Raw genomic sequence first — 23,771 nt, 5'->3', positions numbered from 1 at the left:
TTAAGAATTACCAAAATCTTCAGAAAAGTGAGGCTCCTTAAATAATCTGAAACTATCCTGATGTAAGCTCAAAAGACAAAATACTCCATATCCCGTGACTACTCCATTTGTGCAATTGCAGGGGAAGAGCAGGCTGGTAATAAAAGTGAGTTAAGGTTAAAATTCCCAAATCCAGATTTGATTTCAAAGGAGCTGTACACACCTGGATGGCTCTGAAACCAACAGTTTGTGATGATGTAGGGGATTGTAGACCCCGGACCTATGGAGCCTGCAGTTAAGTGAATCCCTCTGCTAGATGAACACAGCAATGTTGCTCTATGAGCAAAACCCCAGATCATTTAATTTTGCACATTCTTGCAAAACAGCTGACGCTGATAAGACTGCAAGAACTGATAAGGGGACCTGGTGAAATATTGGGAAATACATTTATCCACGTCACTGTTACCTGAGGGAAACTCCAGGCATAACTCACACAGTTTAAGGAATGGCAAGTCTAAAGTATCTGGAGATAGTGGAGTATTTTATTGCACTGCTATCTGCAAAGGTACATCACACAGGGAGACCTAGAGCACAACATAAATGGTTACAAGGAGCTGGCTTTGACTTAATGTTTGAATACATTCAAATGTTTCTACCAGCTACATAGAAATACATTATTTGTTTAGGTTATTTTAACAGTTTATTTTAAGGTTGTTTCAAAATAGATAAGCAAGTAAAAGCGTGCTCAGCTGAACTTCAAGAAGGAAATTGGAAACAGTGACTGGAGCTTGCCTGGAAAATACAGTGCTGGCACCCATTAGTAGAAGCTCCTTGTCATGCTGTGCCAGGCAGTGTTTTGGGTATTTATAGTTAGTTTGGTTGTGGTTTCGCTTTTATGACAGTTTGACTTTGTTCCTATTTAATAGAACTGTTTTGGGATTAACTGATATTCAGGAAACCGCTGTTGTGGTCTTCAAGGATCATTATCTTGACTGTCCCCTGTGGAGACACAAACCAGACAAAGGCATGATTTGGTGATGGACTCATGGGCAAATTGTCCAGCAGTGCTGAGGGGTAGGAAAATGGGACTTTTCTGGCTCAGCAGTGCTGGACAGAGACTCCAATGTCAGGTCCCATCCAACACATGCCACAGCTCCCAGGCTTCAGCTAACCAACTTCTGCCAAGAGAGGAATAAACTAGTCCTCCCTCTGCCATCTGCTCCTGCTTGCCAGAAGGGAAAAACATCTATGGACACCCAATGGGACACCACAGCTTCTCCTGGGGCTGGCACCACATTTCCATGTTAGTCACAACATGGACCTGCACAGTTTCATCAGGAAAGGGCAGTATTGAAAGCCTCAGGCATGGGGCACCGTGGCTTCCCAGAGTTGGGATGTGCCTAGAGGAACAATATGCATAGACACTCTATGCAAGCCTAAGGCAGACAGAACACTTTGCAATGCTTCTCCTTTAACCTGGTGGATTACAGGATATTTTTACACTCTCATATGGCTGAAAACCTCTTGCAAATGGGGGTCCCACAAGCATCTCTGAGGCAGGTGTCCTTGGAGCAGGAAGGCAGAACCTCAGGGTGAAGAGCCTTCCATTACAGCACAGCACAAACGAGGCTATTTACGTTTATGCTTTATTTTCAGATATCTAAGCACTCATTACTATCTGTGTTTTAAACGTAACTCCAATGCACAATTAGCAGTATCAGTACCAAAGGACACAACATATCTGGCTGTGACACTGCAGATTCACTGACTCACCCACTGACAGCCAGGAGAAGCTCCTCAGGGCTGGCTCTGTGATTGTGCATCCTCCCATTGCTGTGATTCTCAGCCTGTCTGAGTCTCAAATAATGTATTGCTAGATTCAGCAACTGTAAAAGTGCAGGTAACTGCTGAATCAGCAAGTCTAATCTAGTTGGTTGTCTATGAGGTGAGAGGTTGCTTAAGAAATTAATTTGCTCCATGAAATTAAAAGAGACAGACAGCTTTAAATGAAAACAGAGTAACTACTTTTTGCCTTAAGCAAAATATCAAAAATTCTTAAGTGGGAAAGTAAAATTAACATTAGATAAAAATATGATGCTTTTGTCTTGAATAATGAAGCACAATTCTTAACGTTGGCAGAGAGGTATGTCAAAACTCTCCCTGTTTTGAAAGGTAATATGTGGGATTTTGTGTTTGTGTTCTTCTTTATGGTGCAACGTCATCCTATAAATACCCATCATCCAGGCCACAATTGCGGGCTTTCAGGGCATAGTAACTCTAAAGTCCATAAAAAAAGTTAATTAAATTACATAAGAGTGATAAAAGAAGTGTGAATAAAAAGTAAGAGGGATGTGAATATGGAACCAATCCTTTTATTGGAAATTCCCAGCTCCTCTGCACCGTACACTGCACTGGGTGTTCCTGCTTATTGTGTGCTCTATACAAAGGAGTGATAACTTCCAATGACCCACTCCCCAGCAGGGTGTCAGCTCTTCCTGAGTCATTAAGCGAAATTCAGACTCCCTTTTTCTGCAAGTCTCAATAAATCTGAGCAACCTAGAAATATAATTATTAATGGAACTGATTTCTTTCCAACCCAACCTCTCTGCCCTTTCCAATCTTCTTGTTGTTGCCTGAAACTTGCTTCTTAACGAAACTTACTCATCCTCACCCCCATTTTATGCATCACCACTGAATTCAACCTAGTAACATGACTGATTTGAACTGGGCTACAGGGTGCTAGAAAGAGAAACTTGATGTAAAAAAACCCCAAGGTATTAGAGAGTATAAGAATCTGGAAGTGAAATGACATTGTGCTTCCTTCTATCATCAGTGTCCTGAGTCTGTGAGTACAAGGGACACCTCTACCTGCCATAAAAACCTCTTAGGGTCAACCAGTTTTTGTTTTCTTTCTTAGGTGTGCCCATTTGGTGCTTTACATCTTTCTGAGGGTGTCATTCACAGGCCGTGGTCCCTGTCCTTCCTCCAAACAGCAGAGAGAGGAACTGTCACCCAGCAGCAGCGCATCCCCAAACTGCCTGCCACACTTACTGCTGACGGAAATATATTTCTTTTACCCATTGAGCTGCCCAAATAAAGCCCAGTGTCATTTTTGAAAGGGTTGGAAGAACTTGAGTTTGGGGTGTTTTGCACTTCTAGCATCACAGCAGGTGGTATTGTGAGCAATCTTCTGCTTCAAGGTTTTGGGCAGAACCTGACAGCAGGGTGACCAGCAGCAGACAGGGTGTTACCAGAAAGCTACACAGGAGAACTGAAGCTTTGTACGGCACATGGTGAAGGAAAACATTGGGAAACACTAGAAATCTGGATGAGCTGATGCTGTTATCCACATTCTCAGCCAGCTAATCTCCCAGTATCAATATTGGTGTTTATTTAACACTAAAGAAAGACGTGAAGCTTCTCACAAGGCAAGTAAAATGCATCACCGGCAGAACTGTTTTCTTCTTTCTCTGTGAAAAATACCTTCTTTCTGCAGTTGTAAACCGCTCCATTTACGCACCGCTTTATTTCCCTCCAGTCACTTGTTCTTCCCTCTCCGTCCTGGCTGGGATGGGAGACAGCACAAGCGAAGCCCTTCAGATCTCAGCTCACCAAGTGGCTTTCAACAGCTGTGGGTCGTTTTCAGCTCCCATGAAAACAAAGGGAAGCTGAAAGTGCTTGAGATTTGGCAAAGGATCAGGCTATGACTGATTTACATCTCTGAACTCTATGTTTATGGGCCTGCCTGAGAGACAGAGCAATCAGAAATTTTCATTTCCTCCTCTGCTGCTCTGACTTGGCAGAAAAGGCCATGTTTTCCCAGCTGGTTAGAATTTAGCTAGTGTTTGAATACCTGGTATAAAGACATCAAGGGTTTGCACAGCTGACCTTCCACAGCATGGGACAGAGTCGACCTGTCTCCCCTATGACCCTTGTGCATGAAAGCCTTACTGCAACATTAGGGGAAAATCGTGTTCTTAACATTACTGCTGCAAACAAAAGGCTAAAGTGTTTATTGCCTTCATCACTCCATGTAGAGTCTTATTGCTTCAGTGAATTAGTGGAAATAATCCAAGAGGAAAGCACTTACAGGTGGACGTGATGAAGCCAAAGACTACTGACTTCATTAGAGCCGAGTCCCTCCTGCATTTAACCCTAGTCCTTACAAAACTACTGTTTTATGTTGCATCTTCTTGTGACATTCCCTTAATACAAAAAATTAAAAGTTTTAAAGCATTTCTGTGATCACACCATGCCTGCCCTTCGAGGAGAGAAGCCTGAAGTTGTTTAATTGTTTTATGGGTTTTTTATGGTTTATGGTTCTATATCTTTTTAAGTGTTTGTTATTTTAATGGTAAAAGTAGTTACTGTGTCAGTTTTGCAAACTGCAGTAAATCCCTTAAGCCTGACAGCAGTTACCAAAACCAGGGGCTTGCTGTCACAGAGAAGGAACTCTCAACAGTTTAGGAAGTGACCTGGGATCTTTACTGACTAGAGGAGCTTATGGTCTTGGTTAGAAGTGTAGCTCCAAATTTCAAAAGCACCTGCAATCTATATTCTTGGAACTCAGAGCCATGGGCTAAAGAAATCCTGATTGAATGGTCTAATAGAATTCTCACCTTGTGGATCCTGCTCACTTCATTATATCTTGGTCTGATGATTGACTGAAATACAGGCAAACCACCTGAGAACAGAATCCCAGGCTGCTCCTGCCTCTTCTCCTCCAAACCCATGTGTGTGACTGAACCTCCAGAGCACAAATGGTGCCCACCCTCATGCCGTGCCCTTTCACCAGGTGAAGAAAACATCCTTCAGGGTCAGGGTCTGTGACTTCAGATCACCAAAAGCTAAGTCAAGCTCTGACTTCCAGGGCAGAGGAGTGAACTAAGGAGCCTAGCAGATCATAGTCTTCCTGATAACATAGATATCAACAATTCAAGCACTTCTAGGTACAGCGTGGCAGTGTGACCTGTAAGGACACTTTTCATCGGGGAACTTGGATGCTGTGGTGTCCTCAGCATCTCAGCACTGAAGGTTCACAGCTCTCCTGAACACAGGCACCTGCAACTGAAGTTGCAGGCTGAGTCCTCAAAATGCTATTTCAGGTATCTCCTTAGGTGGTTTTAGGTATCTCAGGCGGATGTTTACAAAGGTTCACTTTGTAAAGAATGATCCCCCTTGTTCCTCTATGGACAGTGGAGGGGAGGAGGATCCTGGGGGACAGTCCAACCCACCCACACCACGTTCATGGTTAGAGGTACCTGGCCACACATATGGTCTGTGCCTTCCACTGTCTGTCACGGGATGCCACAGCTGTCAGCTCCACCAAATCACAGCTGGCCTTCCAAAATCCCTGCAAAGACTGCTTTTGGCAATGATCTGAGAATTCAGAAATTGTTTCTGGAAAGACAATTTAGGGACTATTAAAGATGCTTCAGAGGAAGGTTCAGGGAGGCATGCTTTTCTTAGAGCTGGAAGGCCCAGCAGTCCACCTCCCTCATCAGTGACTCACGCTCCTTCAGAAATGAAGGGTACTATATCTGAGCTCTGGCCACCTCAGCTCAACAGAAACCTGGCAGATGCACAGCACAGGATTGCAACAGAGAGTCCTTCTTATTCATCTCTATTTTCCCATAATGAGTCTCTGCAGACCAATCAGAAACAGTTCACCAAATGAAGTTAAGCAATATCACAGAGAACTTTAAGAAATTACTCTTATCATCCCTCCTGAGGATAAGCTCAATGGTCAAGGCCACAGTGAAATCTTCCTTTTCTTGTAAAAGTTAACTGAAGTTAGTTATTAAAGTGCTGCCAGTATTTAGGGACGTACTGAAGTGAAGAACAGCACAAGATTCCTGCAGTACCTCTGAAAATCTCAAGGATATCTTTATCCATAAAATCTTGGTGTGGTTGCTTCTGAAGAACTTCCTGGAAGACAAAGCAGGTACAATTTTAACTTGTCATTCTAAGTATGAGATATGTGAAGTAATGCTTATAAATTAAATGCTTCTAATCATGTGTTATATTTCTTGTAAAATGTAAAAGTTTCCCTTGTGGAATTTCTTTGTATTTTTTCAAATGTTTATATTGCAGAGAAGTGGTGTTTATTAGTGGGTATACACGGATTGAAAAGTGGGATGGAGCATGTTGATATTTAATCATTCCATAGAAGTTACCAGATTTTTGTGTACTTATTAGTCAATATTTAGGATAAATTAATAAATGGGGAAAAGTATACCTTTGTTAATCCCCTCGGTAAAATGACTCACATCAAAATATGTGTTATCAAAGGTTCACAGTGATGGAGGATTAGTGGTGGAGTAGGAGATTTTCAGGTGTGAGAGATGGCAATGCTGTTAATTGCTGGCTATTAGAACAGGATCAGAGACTATATGGAATAAAACCAAACCAGAATGTTATTTCTGGAGTTTCAGGTCAGACCTTGTGTTGGTCGACAGTGAGTGAAAGTTGTTCCCACTCGATAGCTGTGCAGTGTGAGCTTGGTCTGTGCTCTTGTTTCCCGTGTGTGGGTGGGCACACTGTAGAAGTCATCAGAAGAATTAGTCATGTCCCATGAGGAGCCCAAGGACTTAATGATGGGGGCATTCTGAACGGGCAGTTTGGGTTACCGGAGTACAGACCTCTCTTTTAGGGCATTTGTGGAGGATGTTTGCCTTCACCATGCTGGTACTCTTCACAACATCCTCATTTTCTTTAAAACACCTAAAATAAGTAACTTTACCGATAGCTGAAAAAACCCCTCCCTATGCTGAGGGTATCCTGTCTTTCTAGATATATATGGGAAGAAAATGAGAGCGAGCAAGAGGAGGGCTGGAGTGATGGTAGCTGACATGCTGGCTGCAGTTACAGTAACGACAGCTGCCAACAGAGCCCGTGGCAGAGGGAAGGAGACAAAAAGAGCTCATCTAGTGGGGGTGAACAGCAGCTAGTGTTCATACAGCCACAGCAAGGTGCTGCTCTGCATGGGCTCGTTTACCTGCCAGGAAACAGACTGAAGGGACCTTCCACTGCACTCAGGTGCTCAGGCTGGCTTGGTTCAACTTAAGTTGACTGTGCATGTACGTTAACTTTGTAGCACAGCAGTCTTTAGTGAAGACTCTTGCTTGCTTGGTTCAGCTTGAGAAGACCCTTGGGGTGAGGCTCCATGTCTCCTCCTGCAGCTCTGAGCTATCAACCCAAAGCTCACCTGCAAGAGAGTCTGTAAATTGGGGTTTCGGTCAGGAGTTAAAAAACTCATGCAAAATACTTACACCTTCAGTAAGGCTATCATTAATAAACCAAAGGAGATTCATAGAGTTGTAAAGAAGCTTATTGTATATTCCCTGAGATTAAGGCAGTAAATTTGGCCTGAGGAAAGAAGGATGGCGGAGCGAGGGGCAGTAGGGACAACTAAAGTATTCACAAAAACTACAGCAGCTGCAGCACTGAGGAAAGTCTGAAATGAGTCACCCACACACTTCTTTAATTTTTATAGCTTGTGAACATTTCAAAGGGTACAAATAGTACATCTCGTGCCCTACAATTTAATGAACAAAACTAGTCAACAGGACTTTCAGCAATATTCCTCTTAGTGACAGAAAGTCTAAAAGGCAGAAACACAGACTAGGAAACAGAGCAATTTTAAAATCTTTAATAGATAAAACTTCTTTCCGCAAATGTAAATAACCAAGATTTGTCACAGAATGAACTAAATCAACCACTTTTTTCATTGAAATTTTATCAGCCTCAGGTTTGGAGCTCTGATCCCAACAGAGGCAGGGACAGCAGTGTACAGTTACAGGATCAGAGTATGATTTTAACTGACTTTGGATCAGTGTCTAGAATGAGCTTAGATTTTGAGCATTGGTCTGTTAGAATAATTACCTGCCACTTTTTGGAAAATACTCCAGATCTCATTTTCTAAATTAAAACAGATAGTAAAAATGTTTAATCCATTGCCAAAATAGTGAATCCTTTGTGAAAAAAATAGTATGTCAACAACCACAGCATATCTAAGAGGTAAGTCTGACATTATTGGACTTCTACACTTATTTATGAATTTCCCCAGAATGAACTCTAAGGAAACTAAAATGAAATCTGAAAACTAAAATTTGAAATAAGTCAATAATAGGATCTGAGCTGTAGCAAAGCTTCAGGAAGGGATTCACATTTTAATGCCAAAATTGGTCATAGATTAAAAGTGTTTCCTCTGTTCATAACTATGCAAACAGCTTTGTGCTACATTAATTCTGTCCTGTGATATCTCCAAATATTGAATACACACCAGTCTGAATCAGAAATACATGCAGGGTATTTCAGTGAGAGTCAGCTGATATACCTGGGCAAGGAACTAGAGTTAGTTGGGCATCTGTCATGAGACCGGCAGCAAGCACCAAGGTACAGAGGAGCATTTGCACTGGGGGAGAGAAAACAAAGAAAAATCCCTTATTATAAGTGTCACAAAAGATTTTTTGCTTCCTGTGACACGTCTTCATCTCTGAGTCAAAAGAAAATAGAATAGGATAGAACAAATTAGTTCCAGTTGGAAGAGTCCTTCAATGATCGTCTAGTCCAACTGTGACTATAAAGAGTAAGTTCCACAGCTTCTGTCTAGGACTAGTACTGTATTAAATATTTAATGGTGGCTTCAACTGAGAGAAATGTTTTTAGATAGTACATTTGTTTAGGTGAATTTGATGTGGGAAGAATGTGAGGCATAGTGGGCAGCACAGTGATGGCATCACTTAATTGCTGCAAAATACTCAGTGGTATCAACTGAAATGAATCTTGAATCTTCTCATGTGTCATGAGGGCTCCAGGGGTCATTTCTGGACTGAGTAAGAACAGTTTCTATTCAGTGCAAACAGGCAAATGTGGGTTGAGATAAGGCAGAAAATAGTATTTAGGTTAGATATTGGAACAACTGTTTGTGAACATGAAGCAGAGGAGAATCAGTCCAGACAACTCATGGAAGTAAATCTTACAAATAACTTAACAAGCAGCAATACTGTGCTTTTTGCTACTGAGCCTGATCTCCCTGTCACACAGGGAGACCTTACCCAAAAGATTCTGCCCTGTCTCTGAATCCAAGAGAGGATGTCTGAGCCCTGCCTTGGCTCTGCCTTTCCCCTCATGTGTCAGTGGGTTTCAGTGAGCTCTCCCAGCAGTGCCACAAAGAGAAACTGCTTGGGATCTGCTTGTTTATTCTTTAGGAAATTAATCTCCATCGAGGGAGGAAGTTCTTGGTTGTAGATGGCTGACTCGGAGATAAATTACCTCAAAAACCATCTCCACTTTTTGGCTGCATCTTTAGAAAGAAATAATTCACGCTCCAGTGAAACACTGCTCTGAAGCAGGAGGAGGAGCAGGGCAGGAGATCACCTTGGCAAAGTGAAGTAGGTGTCTCAACCATCTCTCTTTTGATCTTCAAAGGTGGTAACGCTCAGTTTGGAGTTCACTCAGCTATGCTATGACTACTCTCCCCACAGTACATAAGGAGCTAACCCTGTTCTTCATTTCAGGTTTTTAAGTGCCTAAGCCAGAGAGAAGCACACACAAGTCGCAATCCTTGCCTGGCATTTCAGAAGAAATGGTTGAACCTGTGGGCAATCACTATGTTGTAGCCAGACCTGTGTACTCAGAGAATTCATTCAATGAGGAGCATGAGAAATTGCACAGATACCATAAAACCTTTTGGGACCACCTGAAACTCTATTTCCGGTAAGGAGATTTTTTTTTTTTTTTTAAATATATATCTAAGAAACAGCCTGAACTGCTCTTGGACAGCATGAACTCCATCCTAACAACATCCATCTCAGATTCCAACATTGCAAGTGAAAATTCATTAACTAAATTCAGTGTCAGATCTTTCTGATGAGTTTTAGCTGCTATTACCCTTTAAAATCTTCCTACAGTTTATCTCAGGTACCTCCTCTTTTTCTGGGCACTTGGCAGCACAAACTCTGGAGAGGCTTCATTGCAGCCTTTCAGTACTTAAAGGGGGCTTACTTTTTACCGAGGCCTGTTGTGACAGGACAAGGGATGATGGTTTCAAACTGAAAGAGGGTAGATTTGGACTGGATATAAGGGAGAAATTTTTTATGATGAGGGTGGTGAGGCACTGGTAGGGATTACCCAGAGAGGTGATGGATGCCCCATCCCTGGAAATGTTCAAGATCAGTTTAGGTGGTCTCTGAGCAACCTGACCTAGGCAGTCTGGCATCACTGCTTACTTTGAGGGGGTTGGAGTAGGTGACCTTCAGAGATCCCTTCCAACCCAAACCATTCTGTGATTTTATGAGAATTTTGGTTGGAAAGGAACTCTGAAGGCCTCTGGGTCTGCCTTGAAGCACAGCTGGCAGTGCAGGTTGGTCAGGGCTGTATCTGGGTGAGATTTTGACCTCTAGCAGCCAGAACCTGAATCATTTTGTCTTTGATTCCCCTCTGAAAACAGTTTGCAACTCAGCTAAGCTGTTCACTGACAGAATTCTGTTCTCTTTTGCCTGTACAGCTGCTCCCCACAAAGGGCCAAAAAAATTGCTCTGCGCTTGTTTCCCGTCGTCTCATGGCTGCCAGAGTACCGCTTCAGGGAGTGGATCCTGAGTGACATCGTCTCTGGCATCAACACAGGGCTCGTGGCTGTGCTACAAGGTATATTCAGGAACTGTGTGCCCTGACACAGCCTGCTAGGCCAGATGCCAAGGCACTGCTGGCTGCAGCCTGCAGCACACACATCTCCTTCCCCGGGCCTCTGTCTTCACAGGTCTTGCCTTTGCTTTGCTGGTGAATGTGCCCCCCGGTTATGGACTCTATGCAGCATTTTTCCCTGTCTTGGTCTATTTTATCTTTGGCACATCCAGACATATCTCAGTGGGTAAGTTCAGGCAAACAACTTACCCTCCTCACTGATGAAGAGGTACGTGCTGCTCCGTTGGATCTCTTAACAAGTGCCTTGTGCTGCTCAGGTCCCTTCCCTGTCCTGAGCCTGATGGTTGGAGGAGTCGTCACCAGGCTGGTCCCTGATGACAGCATTGGAAATGGCAATTCCACAAATATCTCAGCAATAAATGAAGAGAGGGTGATGGTGGCTGCATCTGTAACCTTTCTTTCTGGGATTTTTCAGGTTGGTAAATGATGTGTGTGTGTCTACACATATCTATATGCACTCATATGAATAGTTGGATGGTAGGCTGTTGTAGTCACGAAAATAATCCTCTTCCCCTTCCTGTGTAACTAACCTCGGCTCACTGATTAGGAAACATCTATTCCCTGGTTTTTCACAGACCTGAGCCTACAGCCCACACAGCTGCAACCTACACCTACAGCAAAAAGCAATCTGCTGGATAGGAAAAAAGTAGCTGTGAAAATAAAGTTAATGATGCAGATGCACCAAGGGGAATAAAAGATCTACCTCACAATAGTAAAATATTTGGATTTGTCTTTAAAAAAAAAAAAAGTTTATCCTTAGGTCCTAATAAAGAATTCCTACCTTTCCTCCCTTTCTAACAGTATATTTGTACTTTGTGAAACACTAGTACCATGTGAAAATATAAGTACTGAAAAAACTAAAACTAAGCAGGTTTATTTTAGCTATAAAATGAAAAGAATGGATTTGAATTGCTCTAGCAATTACTCTTACTAATATTATGCCCCCTGTTGTTAAATCTCAACTTTCATTGCAAGTCTGATGATAGTATATTCTTCAGTCTCTGGATGGATGGGATTAGGTGAAAATACTGGCTTCCATTAAATATGGTTCTCTTTACTGCAGAGGTTGCTTAAAAACATGAATTAATCCCACTGATGTATGCTTATTTTACATTTCAGTTGCTCCTGGGAATTTTCCAGTTTGGATTCATTGTTATTTATCTATCACAATCATTAATCAGTGGTTTCACGACTGCTGCAGCTATCCATGTTGTGGTATCTCAGCTGAAGTTCATGTTTCAGCTACCTGTCCCCGGATTTAATAAACCATTTGGCATCATCTATGTAAGTGCTAAGTGTTCATTATTTGCTAATGTTGTTGATGTACCCGTGTCTGTGTATCACAAGGCAGCAATAACAGAACTCAGCATAAAACAGCCAAGCAGGAGGAAACACATGAGAAAAGTAAGAGACGTATTATTAGTATTTGACCAATCTTTAAATTCATGACCAAGCCCCAAGTTACACCCCATTGTCTTTTTAGATAATATTACCGTTGTGTGGTGGCATATTTCCATTAAGCATTCAACTCTGCCTTAGGCAATTAAATATTCGTTTTTACTGGACTGATATTATACATATTTTATTTGCATATGACTCTGTGAGGGCTGTTCGATGAGAAGGAGGAAAGAGAAGGACAGGAAGCGAGGAAAGGAGAGAGGCACCTGCTCTTCAATGCCACTGCTCACATTTCCTCTCACACACGCACGTGTGTTGCTCCAACCCTCCCTCAGGGGAAAGCCAGGAGAGGTGTCACAAATCAGTGGAAAAGTTCTTTTGTGGATGCTCTCATCATTTGGCTGATGCACATACATTCATGGGGGCTTGCAGTCCACATCATGCCACAGGGAATAAATCCCAACCATCATAATCCTTAGAGCAATTCAGATAATGGCTCTTCTGGAAGGGATAGTGCTACTGTGCCAGGGCATTACTATTTCTAAAGCACTTCTTGTTTCTTTCTGATTCTGCAGACTCTGGAGAGCATTTTCAGCCAGATTACAAAAACAAACATTGCTGACCTTGTCACATCCCTGCTTGTCTTGCTTATCGTGTTCGTGGTGAAAGAAATGAACGATCGATACAAAGAAAAGTTACCAACTCCCATCCCGGTCGAACTCCTTGTGGTAAGTCACTTCCTCTTGATTTTGCAATTGCTCCATGTTATGACATAGGAAGTAGAATTTTAACTATTTCTTCTCCTGTTCTCCATTAAATGATGCATTATCATTTTAGCTATAAGGAAAAATTGACAGCATCTGTGAGCTGTTGTGAGATATTTTACCTCTACTTAACTCTTCTTAATTGAACATATCTGTGGTGTTATAAACTATGAATTTTTTAGTTGTACAAGATTGAGTCTGACACCATCCAGCTGCAGTCTCACAGCTGGGGCCCCTCTGCAACACACTTGCAAGCAGCCACTGAAGTCCCAGACATCCATGGCCAAGCACAAAATTATTTTGCCCTCCTGCAGCAGAAAGTTTTGCCCATTCCAAGCTGCAGAGGAGTGGGGGAAGCTTCTAATATCCTGGAGGATGTTTTTTCCTCCCAGAGTCATTACAGCACCTTGTTAGAACATACCTGGTTTATTGGGTAGGAAGATCTCTGTTGTTAGTAAGATGTTCTGTAACAATCCATGTGATTTATGAACACAAACTCATACCTGTAAGGTCGTTCAGGAGTGACATCTGAATAGCAAAGGGATGTGAAGACTTGGGAAATAATTCTGTCACTAGTGTTGAGGCTGGAGGGTGTGTGGGAGAGGGAAGGTAATGGTATTTAATAGTTTCTTCACACTCCTGCATGAATGTGCCTAACGCAGGTGTGGTTTGTTATCTTTCAGACAATCTTAGCAGCACTGATTTCCTATTTTCTTAACTTTGAAGAAAAATTTAATGTAGCTGTTGTTGGAAAACTAGAGGAAGGGTAAGTGCCTTACCTACAATTCACCAGTGGAACAAAATGTTCTCTCTAGTTTGGCAGTGTTAAATCAGTTCAGCTATGTTTCTGATTAAAATTATCTGCTTCATCTTCTTTCAGTAGGTAAATAAATATTTTTCTCTCAACAATATTCAATAATATTTCAGTATGTAAAAGTTACTCACTAGAGCACATCTCCTACCTGTCAAGGAATGTACTGAGACATGAATTAATTGTGTCCTTCACTTTCTAAGACAGTTTTTGAGCAGAAGGTTGATATTTGTCCCTTTTATTGGGCTATTCACTTCTGAACCCCTTGGTTTCCCTCAAAGTACTTGCACAGTTCAGCAGCCACCTGTAGCCCTGGGAAGCCACAAGGACGCTGCACAGTTCTCCTGCCTGGTCCTGTGAGTGGCTACCAGCATTTCCTCAGGCACCATTGTCCTCCAGAGGCCTCAGTATCTGCTCCTCCAGGAGCAGAGTATATATCCATATATAAAGTAATTCTGGCTATGCCAGAATTTTGGCATAAAGAATTAATAAGCATGTGTTAATTTAAAAAGAGGGAGGAAGACCTTTACTAGGGCAGCATTTCTCTGTGTAACCTCAGGGGTGTTAGCAGATTAAGTTTGCAGAGGAACAGCTATTTCTGCTTACGAGTCTCTTTTCTTCAGATTTTAGTTCATTGGAAAAAAGAAAGAAAAAAAAAAGCCCAGAGGGGAATTCTCCCTAGGAGAAGACCGAGCATTCTCCCTAGCAAAAGACCCCAAACACACCCAGCAGAAAATAGTAAAGCTAAACTTTCTAGGAGATAGATAGACTGAGAGACTGGTCAGTATTACCTGATATTGTAAAAGAGCCTCAATGAATCACACAGGGGTTTTTTTCCCATTGTAATTAAGTGAAATCTTTCCATGTGCAAATTGCCCATGCAAGGGCCTCAGTGCAGTATCAGATCCTACATCCATGTGTAACCAGAAGGAAGAACTGTGTGTGCACCTCAGATGAAATAAGCTGTGACTGGAACTGGCCAAGTAAATGAGAACATGCTGAAACACAAACTGAGTTGAGTGCAGATAAAGAGAGTCCCTGTCCTGATTAAGGATTCCCCAAAGTTTTATAGGGTTCAGACCCACAGCTCTGTGTTGCATCTCCCTAAAGTGCTCAGTACAAGCTTGACTGCTCCCTTGCTCTCTTGGCTGAGAGCTTGTCTCCTTAGCATATCCTCAATGAGTTGAGGTTTTTGTCTTTCAGGTTTCAGGCACCCGTTGCACCTGATGTAGGCATCCTCCAGAAGTGTATTGGTGACGGCATTTCCATCGCAATCGTTGCGTTTGCAGTAGCCTTCTCTGTGGCTAAAGTGTATTCCATCAAGCATGACTACCCACTAGATGGCAACCAGGTAGGCAAAAACCAGAAATCAATATGGTGCATTTGTCAATGGGAAATAAATCATTTTAGGAATGCTTTACCTTGTGAATAACTGTCATGAACCAGCTTTTAAGAACAACCTTTTTTGTTTTTATTTCAGGAACTAATTGCTTTTGGTCTGGGTAATATAGTTGGTGGATCATTCAAAGGATTTGCCTCCAGCACTGCTCTGTCAAGATCAGGTGTGCAGGAGAGCACAGGAGGCAAAACACAGGTATTGAAGACAACAAATCATGATGGTGTTTAATGAAACACAGCTCTATTTTTTCCTAGCTGATCGTAATGCCTGCAGGCACTCATGGTGGAATTGTTCTCTCATGCAGATTGCTGGTATTATCTCATCTGTCATCGTCTTGGTTGTGATCTTGGCCATTGGGTTTCTCCTGGCACCATTACAGAAGGTATTCACTGGTTTCACTTAGTGCTTCCTCCTGCTCGCCAAAGACAGGGCTGCCCTAGGAGTCACTGGGAGTGTTCACAGACTTCAGAGGGAGCAAAGCAGGGGTTTGGAAAACTTGGTTTTTCTTCCCACGTCATGCCAGAAAGGACCACTACATCTGGTCCTTCAAAGGGAACACAAGTACCCGAACACCAACCACCACAGTACCAGCTTTCAGGTGCCATAAATAATTGGGATTTGCAGCCTCAAGTCAGACACCTGCACTGCACCACACTTGGGAAAGTTCCATCAGTTGTGATGTACCAGGAACCTTTCAGCTGCACTTTGGCCCTATTAGTATGATCTTTAAATTCATAATGTTCAACATGTTCTTTGCTTGCTTAAATATTCAGCATCCATTTTGGTCTTTTTGACAGTCAGTCCTTGCATCTTTGGCCCTTGGCAACCTGAAAGGAATGCTCCTGCAGTTCAAGGAAGTAGGCATCCTGTGGAGGAAAGACAAGTTTGACTGTGTAAGTTGAGTCTCACGAGCATCATCATCACAAGTTCAGTGCTCTGAAATAGTCATCTGTTATGCAATTTTTTTTATATATACCTGTCTTACTTCACTAAACAGAAAATACAATAGTGGCATGCCTTTTTTACTGGCATACACCTTGCTTATGTTTCCCATTTTATCCCACCTATTTTGAGTTGATTCTCTCTCTTAGCTTCGTTTTCATCCATTTCAACATTATACAAAGTCAAATATAGAAGGCAGTTACAGAAAATACCTGAATAACAGAAAATGTCTAAATACCTCCTGCATTCAGGAACACTCATGCAGCATGTTATATGAAAGATACACAGCAAAAACAAATGACAACCATGGCTTGAAGGGTTTAGTCCAAATGGTAAAACTCATGGCTCTAGGGCAGGACTGGTTAGCTCTAACATTCAGAAAATGTAGGGTCTTGCCTTTCTTGTATGCCAGTCCCTTGTATTCACAAATGGTTCCAGGCCTCAGTTTTCTGAGCTATCAAACAGATGTTTTTACACTATGAAAACGCTTTGAGCTCTGAGGCTAAAAATTATTCAGTCTTACCTAATCATTTGTCATGTACATCCACAGCACCTATATTTGCACAGCTACAACTCTCAGCTTTACAGGATCCTGATTTACTTGTAACCTTGCCTTTCTGCTGGATTTTTATTGAGCATTTAGTGAACCACCTATTGAGCAGCCACACCCCTATCATTCTAGGCCTTTGTTGTCTAGAAATGGTCATCCCTGGACACACTTCCAGGTGCTGGCTGGTGACTCTGGTCCTGTTTTACAAGAAAAAAGCCCTCACCAAAAGCAGATGGACATCATGGACCAGATCTGAGATCTGTTGCTGCTCCCACCCTGAGCTCATGACCCAGGTTCTTGACATGCTAATAACCATTGCCATCTACCTGCTCTTTACAGATTATATGGGTGGTGACTTTCTTATCTGCTGTCTTTCTTGGCCTGGATATTGGACTAGCAGCAGCTGTGGCATTCCAGCTGCTGACAGTGGTCATCCGCTCCCAGATGTGAGTACCTGTTGGATGCGATGATATCTCAGGAGCTCCTGTTATAAATGAACCCCCTCTGTACAGAGAAGACCAACAGCCCTGTACCTCAGTCTGTCCAGCAACCACAGATGGAAAAATTTACAAGCATAAACCTTTGGCTGTGGGGATCTCCTTCAGTCTGCCACTGCAGCTGAGATTGTTTTATTTGATCCCTCCCATCCTTCAAGTTTTGATATTGGATACTAATAATTTTGTGTGCATTTTTGTTCACAGTCCAAGCTGCACTGTTTTGGCTAATGTTGGGAGAAGTAACATCTACAGAAACAGGAAGGATTACACTGATGTAAGAAATGTCTTGTTTCTTTCATCATCTGCTGCACTGGTGTTTCTGTAACAGACATTGTTCCTGACACTTTTGCTTCATTGTGCAGATCTATGAGCCAGAGGGAGTGAAGATTTTCAGATGCTCCTCTCCAATCTTCTTTGCTAATATTGAATTCTTCAGAGAGAAACTCATCACTGCTGTAAGTGTCTGGGGCTCTCATTCTGAACATATACGTTGCATAGCACATTAAGGTGAATAATTTCCCAATAATATATGCAGTTGGTCCACAGTTCAAAGGTGAAATTTTCATGGTTAATTCAAATATTATTGCCACTACTCTAATCTCACACATAGGCACACAGCCCTGAGAAAGAGAACAGCCTGACTCATGCTGAACTTACATCATAACAATTTTTATACTATATATATACTTATATATATATATGCCAAATATTGATGTGCCATAAGAGTACATATTTTAAGTCCTTTACAAGAAAGTAGTGCAAACACAGATAATATAAAGGGAAATAATTTTATTTTACTGGCATCTATATTATTTACACCAAATAAAGCTAGTTTACTTCATATTGCCTCAAAGAATTTACCCACAGCAGTCAGAAGAACGACTGAATGAAATCACTCCATCAAAGAGGTCTAAATGTCTTCCATAACAAACTGGTGAAGGCAACCAGTCTTTCCATAACCAGCACAGAGGCCCAGGACCCCTGAGCTCTCACCATGCCAGCGAGGCCCACCATCCCCAGATTGAGCACAACTTGCTCTTAGAACCTTCCCTTCCTGCTGCTTTCAGTGGGGAGTTGACTACCCTGGGCACTGCTAATGAGCATTTCATTCTTCATGTGAGGGACTGAAGCTGGCAGAGGAACACAGGAATCCAACACGTGGTTCTCCATGTGTTTGGCTTTCACCTCAGAAGAGCATAAAGGGATTCTTTTCTGTGAGAGCAGATGCTCACACCACTCTCTTTCTTTACAGATACTGGTACTTCTAACACCTCTCTCCTCTACCCACTAGATGGATGAGGCAGAAGACCTGCAGGAATCTAGTGGTCTCATAACCCTTACTAGCCTAATTTACCTGCCATCTAATTTTGTTAAAACCAGCCAAGGTGTTCAAGAGACATACGCAGCCAACATGATCAAATTTTTTTTTCTTCCTCAGTAAAAACAGTGTGTGAATGACCCACACTGCAGTTGGGTGGCACAGAGCAGATACAACCTGTGAGCTCTCTGGTCTTGGTCACCTGGGCGTCCATCTCACAGTGAAGATGAGTAGGACATGCCAGCACTGTGCCAGCCTGCTGGAGTTAGTGGCCTGTGCTACAGTCCTGGCACTGCTATAATGCTGTCCACGCTGGTCTCCTAAAGCTAGCACAGACAGGCCTGCCTGGTGTGTAGCAATACCTGTAGACATCTTTCCAACCAAGAAAGGGCCCTTGTTTGAATTGAAGAAAAGTGGTAGGCAATAGGGAACATCAAGTTCAAACCATGAATGTAAAGAAGAGCCACATGAGATGCTTGCCCTTACCTCGCTGTCACGGAGGTGTTTCTATTTTTAATTATTCAAAGTGCTGGTTTTGCAGGTTGGCTTCAACCCACTGAGAGTCCTGAGGAAACGCAATAAAGCTCTGAGGAAGATCAGGAAGATGCTGAAGAAAGGAGAGCTGCAAGTGACGCCTGTATGTAAGGCAACCCTATCCCCAGCAGAGGGGGATTAAGCAACCAGCTCCCTGGCAGAGAAGTACCTCACAGCCTCCTGTCCTAATTAGATATGCTACTCCCCAGGTTTCCACTTCATGACCTAAACACATTTTAAAAAATAAGATTTTAAATTGCTCTCACAGTTAGAGACCCACAGATTTACCATGGGCAGAGCTTGTATATGTGTCCACTAGAGCTTTGTTTGGCATCAAATGGCACGATCAGATCCCACAGAGGTGATGATCATGCTCCATTAATGGTAGGATAAAGCTGGTTTTCTCCCAGCTCAAATCCTGCATGCTTTTGTTGACTAGTTCCAAAATTACTGAATTGAAGTGTATCTGACAATTGCCTTCAAGGAACAATAAAAAGCCACCATTAAGTGATTATGATGATGATTAAATGATTTCCAGACTTCTCCAGGCAAGGGAGAGACAGAAATTTTTCTGGTTCAAGGTGCAGGTGGGTCCTGCTCCTTCTCATGGGAACATCAGTTTTGCATTGCCACCACTCTCGCCCTTGCATAAGAAGCACTACTACCCTGGCTGGGTCTTAAAAAAGGGTACTAATGATGACACTTTTCTCTGTCAACACAGAAAGGCTTGATTTCCGTGGCTAACCATACATATGAGTCAGACGAAGAATTAGACAACAACAAAATAGAGGAGCTGGACCAGCCCACCAACATGGCAGACTTGCCCATTCAGATCAACTGGGACACTGACCTCCCCCCTGGCATCACTGTGCCCCAGGTCAACATTCACAGCATCATTCTGGATTTCTCATCAGTGTCCTTCCTCGATTTTTCTGCCATGACAGTCCTCAAAAAGGTAATCATAATTCACAAGACAAACAGTGATCATATGAAAGAAAAACTTATGAATGCAGTTACACTTGAGGGGTACACAAGGGAAGAGAGGGTGCCCAGAGGGACTTCTTACAAGGCCATGTACTGATAGGACAGGGGGCAATGGCTTTAAATTGAAAGAGGGCAGGTCTAGATTAGGTATTAGGAAGAATTCTTTACTGTGAGGGCAGTAAGGCACTGGAACAGGTTGCCCAGAGTAGCTGTGACTGCCCCATCCCTGGAAGTGTTCAACGCTAGGTTGGACAGAACTTTGAGCAACCCATTTCCAGTGGGAAATGTCCCTGTCCATGGCAGGGAGGTTGGAACTAGCAGTTATTTCTCAGGTCCTTTCCAACCGAGGTGATTCTGTGATTATATTCTGTGTGTTCATCCTGCTTTTAAAGGCATTCCTGTATGGACTGGAAGGTCAGTGGCAACCTTTGAGTTCATGTGAATTTTAATGTACATTTTCCATAGAAAATGTTTAGGAAAAGGTTTAAGCAATCAATACAAATTGTCTTGCAATTAAAGTGTTGGCTGTGGCAGCCTTTCTTCACCTGGTAAGCTTTTTGGTAAGCTTTACAGAAATGTAGATATGAAATATGTCTTTTAAACACCCAGCTGGGAGTTGAAGCATTGGAGTTCAATTTCTGCTCCTGCTCTTGCTTCCCCAGATGATCTTGAACAAAGCAAAAGGCACAACATTTTCAAACAGTAGCAGCTACAGTTAACTGTCTAGAGACACATGGGTGTAAATCTATTTCCATAGGAACTAAAAACCACCATCTCAGTGGGAACTGTAGTTCTGCTCAAATTTCCAGTTATAAAAATGCCCCCCAGAAGATTTTGAAGTCCTTTTTTTTAAAATTCCATCATGAGTCATGTAGGTATAGTAAAGTCATACAACTCATGAAAGATCACCTTTTTTCTCTGTGAGCTAAACGTTTTCAGTCCTGCCCCTTTTCAAAAGGATTGGCCATCGCTGTCTGCAGCCATGTGAAAGGACTGTCCTGCCTCTAGGTGCAGCAGAGTTTGAGTTCAAAGCTGCTTGCCATCACAGATCTTAAATGTCTTATAGTGGCTTATATATTTGCAGTGACTAATCACCATAAGGGTTGTTACCACACTGCAAAAAAACCAGCAATATCTAAATGGTGCCTCCTTCTGGTTTAACAGACTTTGAAAGAGTTTGTCCGACTGGACATCGACGTTTACATTGCTGGGTCCCACGGTGAGTACTTGCCTGTCTGTTGGCACCGCCACAGCTGCCTCATCCCACTGCCTCCCCTGTGGGCCACTGAGCATGGTTTTGGAGGATCACCCCAGTTTTACCTTCCAGTCTTGGATAACAAACAGAGCCGGCTCAATGGAGGTGTCATCCCTTCCCTGCTGTCCCCAGAAGGCTGGGACCACGTGTAAAAGCTCATCTTACCCACAGCCACTGCAGCTCTGGGCTGCAAGACCTGTGATCAGGCACCTGGGTTGGGCATTAAATAAGCAAAGGGGTTCAGGCTCCCTCCTGTTGGCACTGAGCAGGGCACTACTGATGGGCATTTGTGTTCTGCCTTCTCCACATCCATAAAGATGAAACCATCAGCTCTAATAAATAAAACAGTGTATTATACCAGGAATTCCTATGTTCACTTCGCGGGCATGCTCAGCATACACTATTTCTTCCTTTTTAAGGCCTGCAGATCACTTTGTGCTTGGATTTTGTTTCCTCACAGAGGGCCTCCTGGACAAACTGGAGAGAAGTGCATTTTTTGATGAGGAGATTAAGCCATCCATGTTTTTCCTCACCATTCATGATGCAGTCTTACACATTTTGCTGAAGAAGGACACAGCCAACTCCTCAAAATTAAAGCTCACAAAGGTAACACTACAATCTCTATCTTTCATTTTCTTAGTGCCTTTTCAGTACTGCCAGGCACCCAGCAGTGTGTGCTACACTGTCTCTATATTCGAAAAGTTAATGACTAAAACTCAGCTGGTCTTCAATAAATTTGGAGAGCAAGAGTGGCCCCTGGTCCACGTGCCTGGCAAACCACTAGTGAAATGAGTGAATTCCTACTGGTGACTGGCCTGGCCATAGACTTCACCTGAAGTCACCTCTTTGGGAAGAGCACAGTGTGGGTGAGAGCCCAGCCCATCCATGAGCAGTCCTCTGTCCCCACCCACCCAGCAGAGACTGCTCCTTTCACTGCAGTGGCTCCTGCAAGGCAGAATTTATGCTGCATGTAGGCTTTCCAGCCCAGTGTACCTTCAAAAAGAGTGCTAAAGTAGTGCAGATAAATTAGTACAGCCAAATTTGGTGACAGTCTTTCTGGGAGTGTTCTTAAATCAAGAGCAAGAAAGAATCCCACATACATTAAAGTCTGTTTAACTGTACCAGACCCAGAATGCTGCTCACCTGGAAACTGGCTAATTCCACTTAGCTGAACTGGCCCAGCCCTTCTGCACTGACCCAGAGACCTGTCAGGGGTCATAAAGGACTGACAAGTGAGATCTTCCTTCCTTCTAGGTCAACTTCTAGAGATTTAGAAAGCAAAACCTTCTTCAATGTGAAAAAGGAAAAGCAGGAAAAAAAGAAGCAATCTGTTTCCTAACCCACATCTTCCTGTGTTCTTTACAGGAGAACGGTAGAAGCAATGACTATGTCATCATCCCCAGGAATGGACTGCGCAGCCGGGAATGCTCGGTAAGGCTCTGTCTGTGGCACTCCAGACGTAGAAAACACAGCCCCAAAAGCTGCTCATGAGAACCTGCTATGTCAGATATCCCTGAGTGCTTGTGTCAGCCCAGGGCAGAAAGCATCCAGACAGCTTATGGACGGGATTTGATTTAAGGCAAAGCCTTGGGGAGTAGGAGCCCCGGGGCTCGGCTCACAAGCCGTGCTGTGTGCACGGAGAGGGAAAGCAGGCAAAGGCTGTCCCCAGGCTGTCCCACCTGGTCTCCTGGCCTGTCCACCACAGCTCCCCCGCGAGGAGCTCACTGGTGGAATGCCCCTGTGGCACAGGAGTGAACGTTAGTCCAGTTTATCGAAATTCCTCAGGCATAAGGCGAGTCTGGAGACAGGGATAAGAAAGGGATCCATGCAGCCTTTCATCACAGAGTTCACGAAAAGGGCAGTACCCAGCACAGAGCAACCCCATAAAGAGTAAATGTCAGCCCACAGTCTTCTCACCCAAATGCTTTAGAGAAGCAGATTCTTATGCATCATTCCCAAGAGGAGACTTACCCTGGCTATTCCTTTCAAAAGATGACATTTATTTCCTTTTATTTCCTACAGATTCCAACAGAAACAAAATTTTAGATTTAATTTTCTAAATATAATATCCTCCAATGTCACAATATCACAGAAGATGAACGCGGAGGCTGAGATGAGCATGAAGACATGAAGGATACTTTTAAATACCTTAAGAAGGATTTACTACATGTGGTTATGTTCCAAGTTTTGGAATGGGCTTATTAGTCTTTATGTGTCTCTGTATATATATAAATGTATTTTTGTACATATATGGAGGCTAAAATCACATAGATTTTCTTATTTCATAGTTTGTAGACAACTTGTACAGTTACTAAAGAATATATAAATATTTGAAATCTTGTATTTTATATCACAGACTAATAGAAGTGATATTTTATCTTCAACTTGTATATAACTTATATAATGTTTTCTTAATGGTTTGTAAGATATTTAGTAGACTGAATTTTAAACTTGTTCTCAGCTCAGTACTATGAACACAGTGTACACAATGACTAATGTATCTACTGTAAAACATGAAGGCTGTTCAGGAAAAACACAGGATGTTCAGATCCAAACATGACTCATTGATTTGGATTGGGCTGGTGTAAAGTGCACACAAGAGGATACCTTTACAGTGAACATCCGTAAGTAAT

General features: G+C 42.7%; 1 protein-coding gene across 1 annotated transcript; it reads left to right on the top strand.

Moving 5' to 3' along the window:
* Window positions 1-5,750: 5,750 nt before the first annotated feature.
* Window positions 5,751-23,493, top strand: SLC26A3 (solute carrier family 26 member 3). The gene is made up of 21 exons (XM_050324943.1): window positions 5,751-5,923; window positions 9,501-9,699; window positions 10,490-10,629; window positions 10,742-10,852; window positions 10,944-11,101; window positions 11,806-11,970; window positions 12,660-12,812; window positions 13,532-13,614; window positions 14,863-15,010; window positions 15,140-15,253; window positions 15,363-15,440; window positions 15,856-15,951; window positions 16,890-16,996; window positions 17,252-17,321; window positions 17,410-17,502; window positions 18,907-19,002; window positions 19,621-19,854; window positions 21,048-21,102; window positions 21,599-21,744; window positions 22,504-22,569; window positions 23,161-23,493. The coding sequence occupies exons 2-21, from the start codon at window positions 9,569-9,571 to the stop codon at window positions 23,182-23,184; spliced, it is 2,268 nt and encodes a 755-aa protein (XP_050180900.1). The 5' UTR covers window positions 5,751-5,923; window positions 9,501-9,568; the 3' UTR covers window positions 23,185-23,493.
* Window positions 23,494-23,771: the final 278 nt, after the last annotated feature.

This window comes from Myiozetetes cayanensis, unplaced genomic scaffold (assembly GCF_022539395.1).
Source record: "Myiozetetes cayanensis isolate MyiCay16 unplaced genomic scaffold, myiCay2020 scf3, whole genome shotgun sequence".
NCBI lineage: Eukaryota > Metazoa > Chordata > Aves > Passeriformes > Tyrannidae > Myiozetetes > Myiozetetes cayanensis.
The sequence above is the reverse complement of the archived record's forward strand: the minus strand, read 5'-3'. Positions and strand labels throughout refer to the sequence as shown.

Coding starts and splice junctions, on each gene's coding strand:
- SLC26A3 (XM_050324943.1), top strand. CDS start 9,569: ATGGTTGAACCTGTGGGCAATCACTATGTTGTAGCCAGACCTGTGTAC. Junction 15,952..16,889: donor GGAAAGACAAGTTTGACTGT/GTAAGTTGAGTC, acceptor TGCTCTTTACAG/ATTATATGGGTGGTGACTTT. Junction 19,855..21,047: donor CCATGACAGTCCTCAAAAAG/GTAATCATAATT, acceptor CTGGTTTAACAG/ACTTTGAAAGAGTTTGTCCG.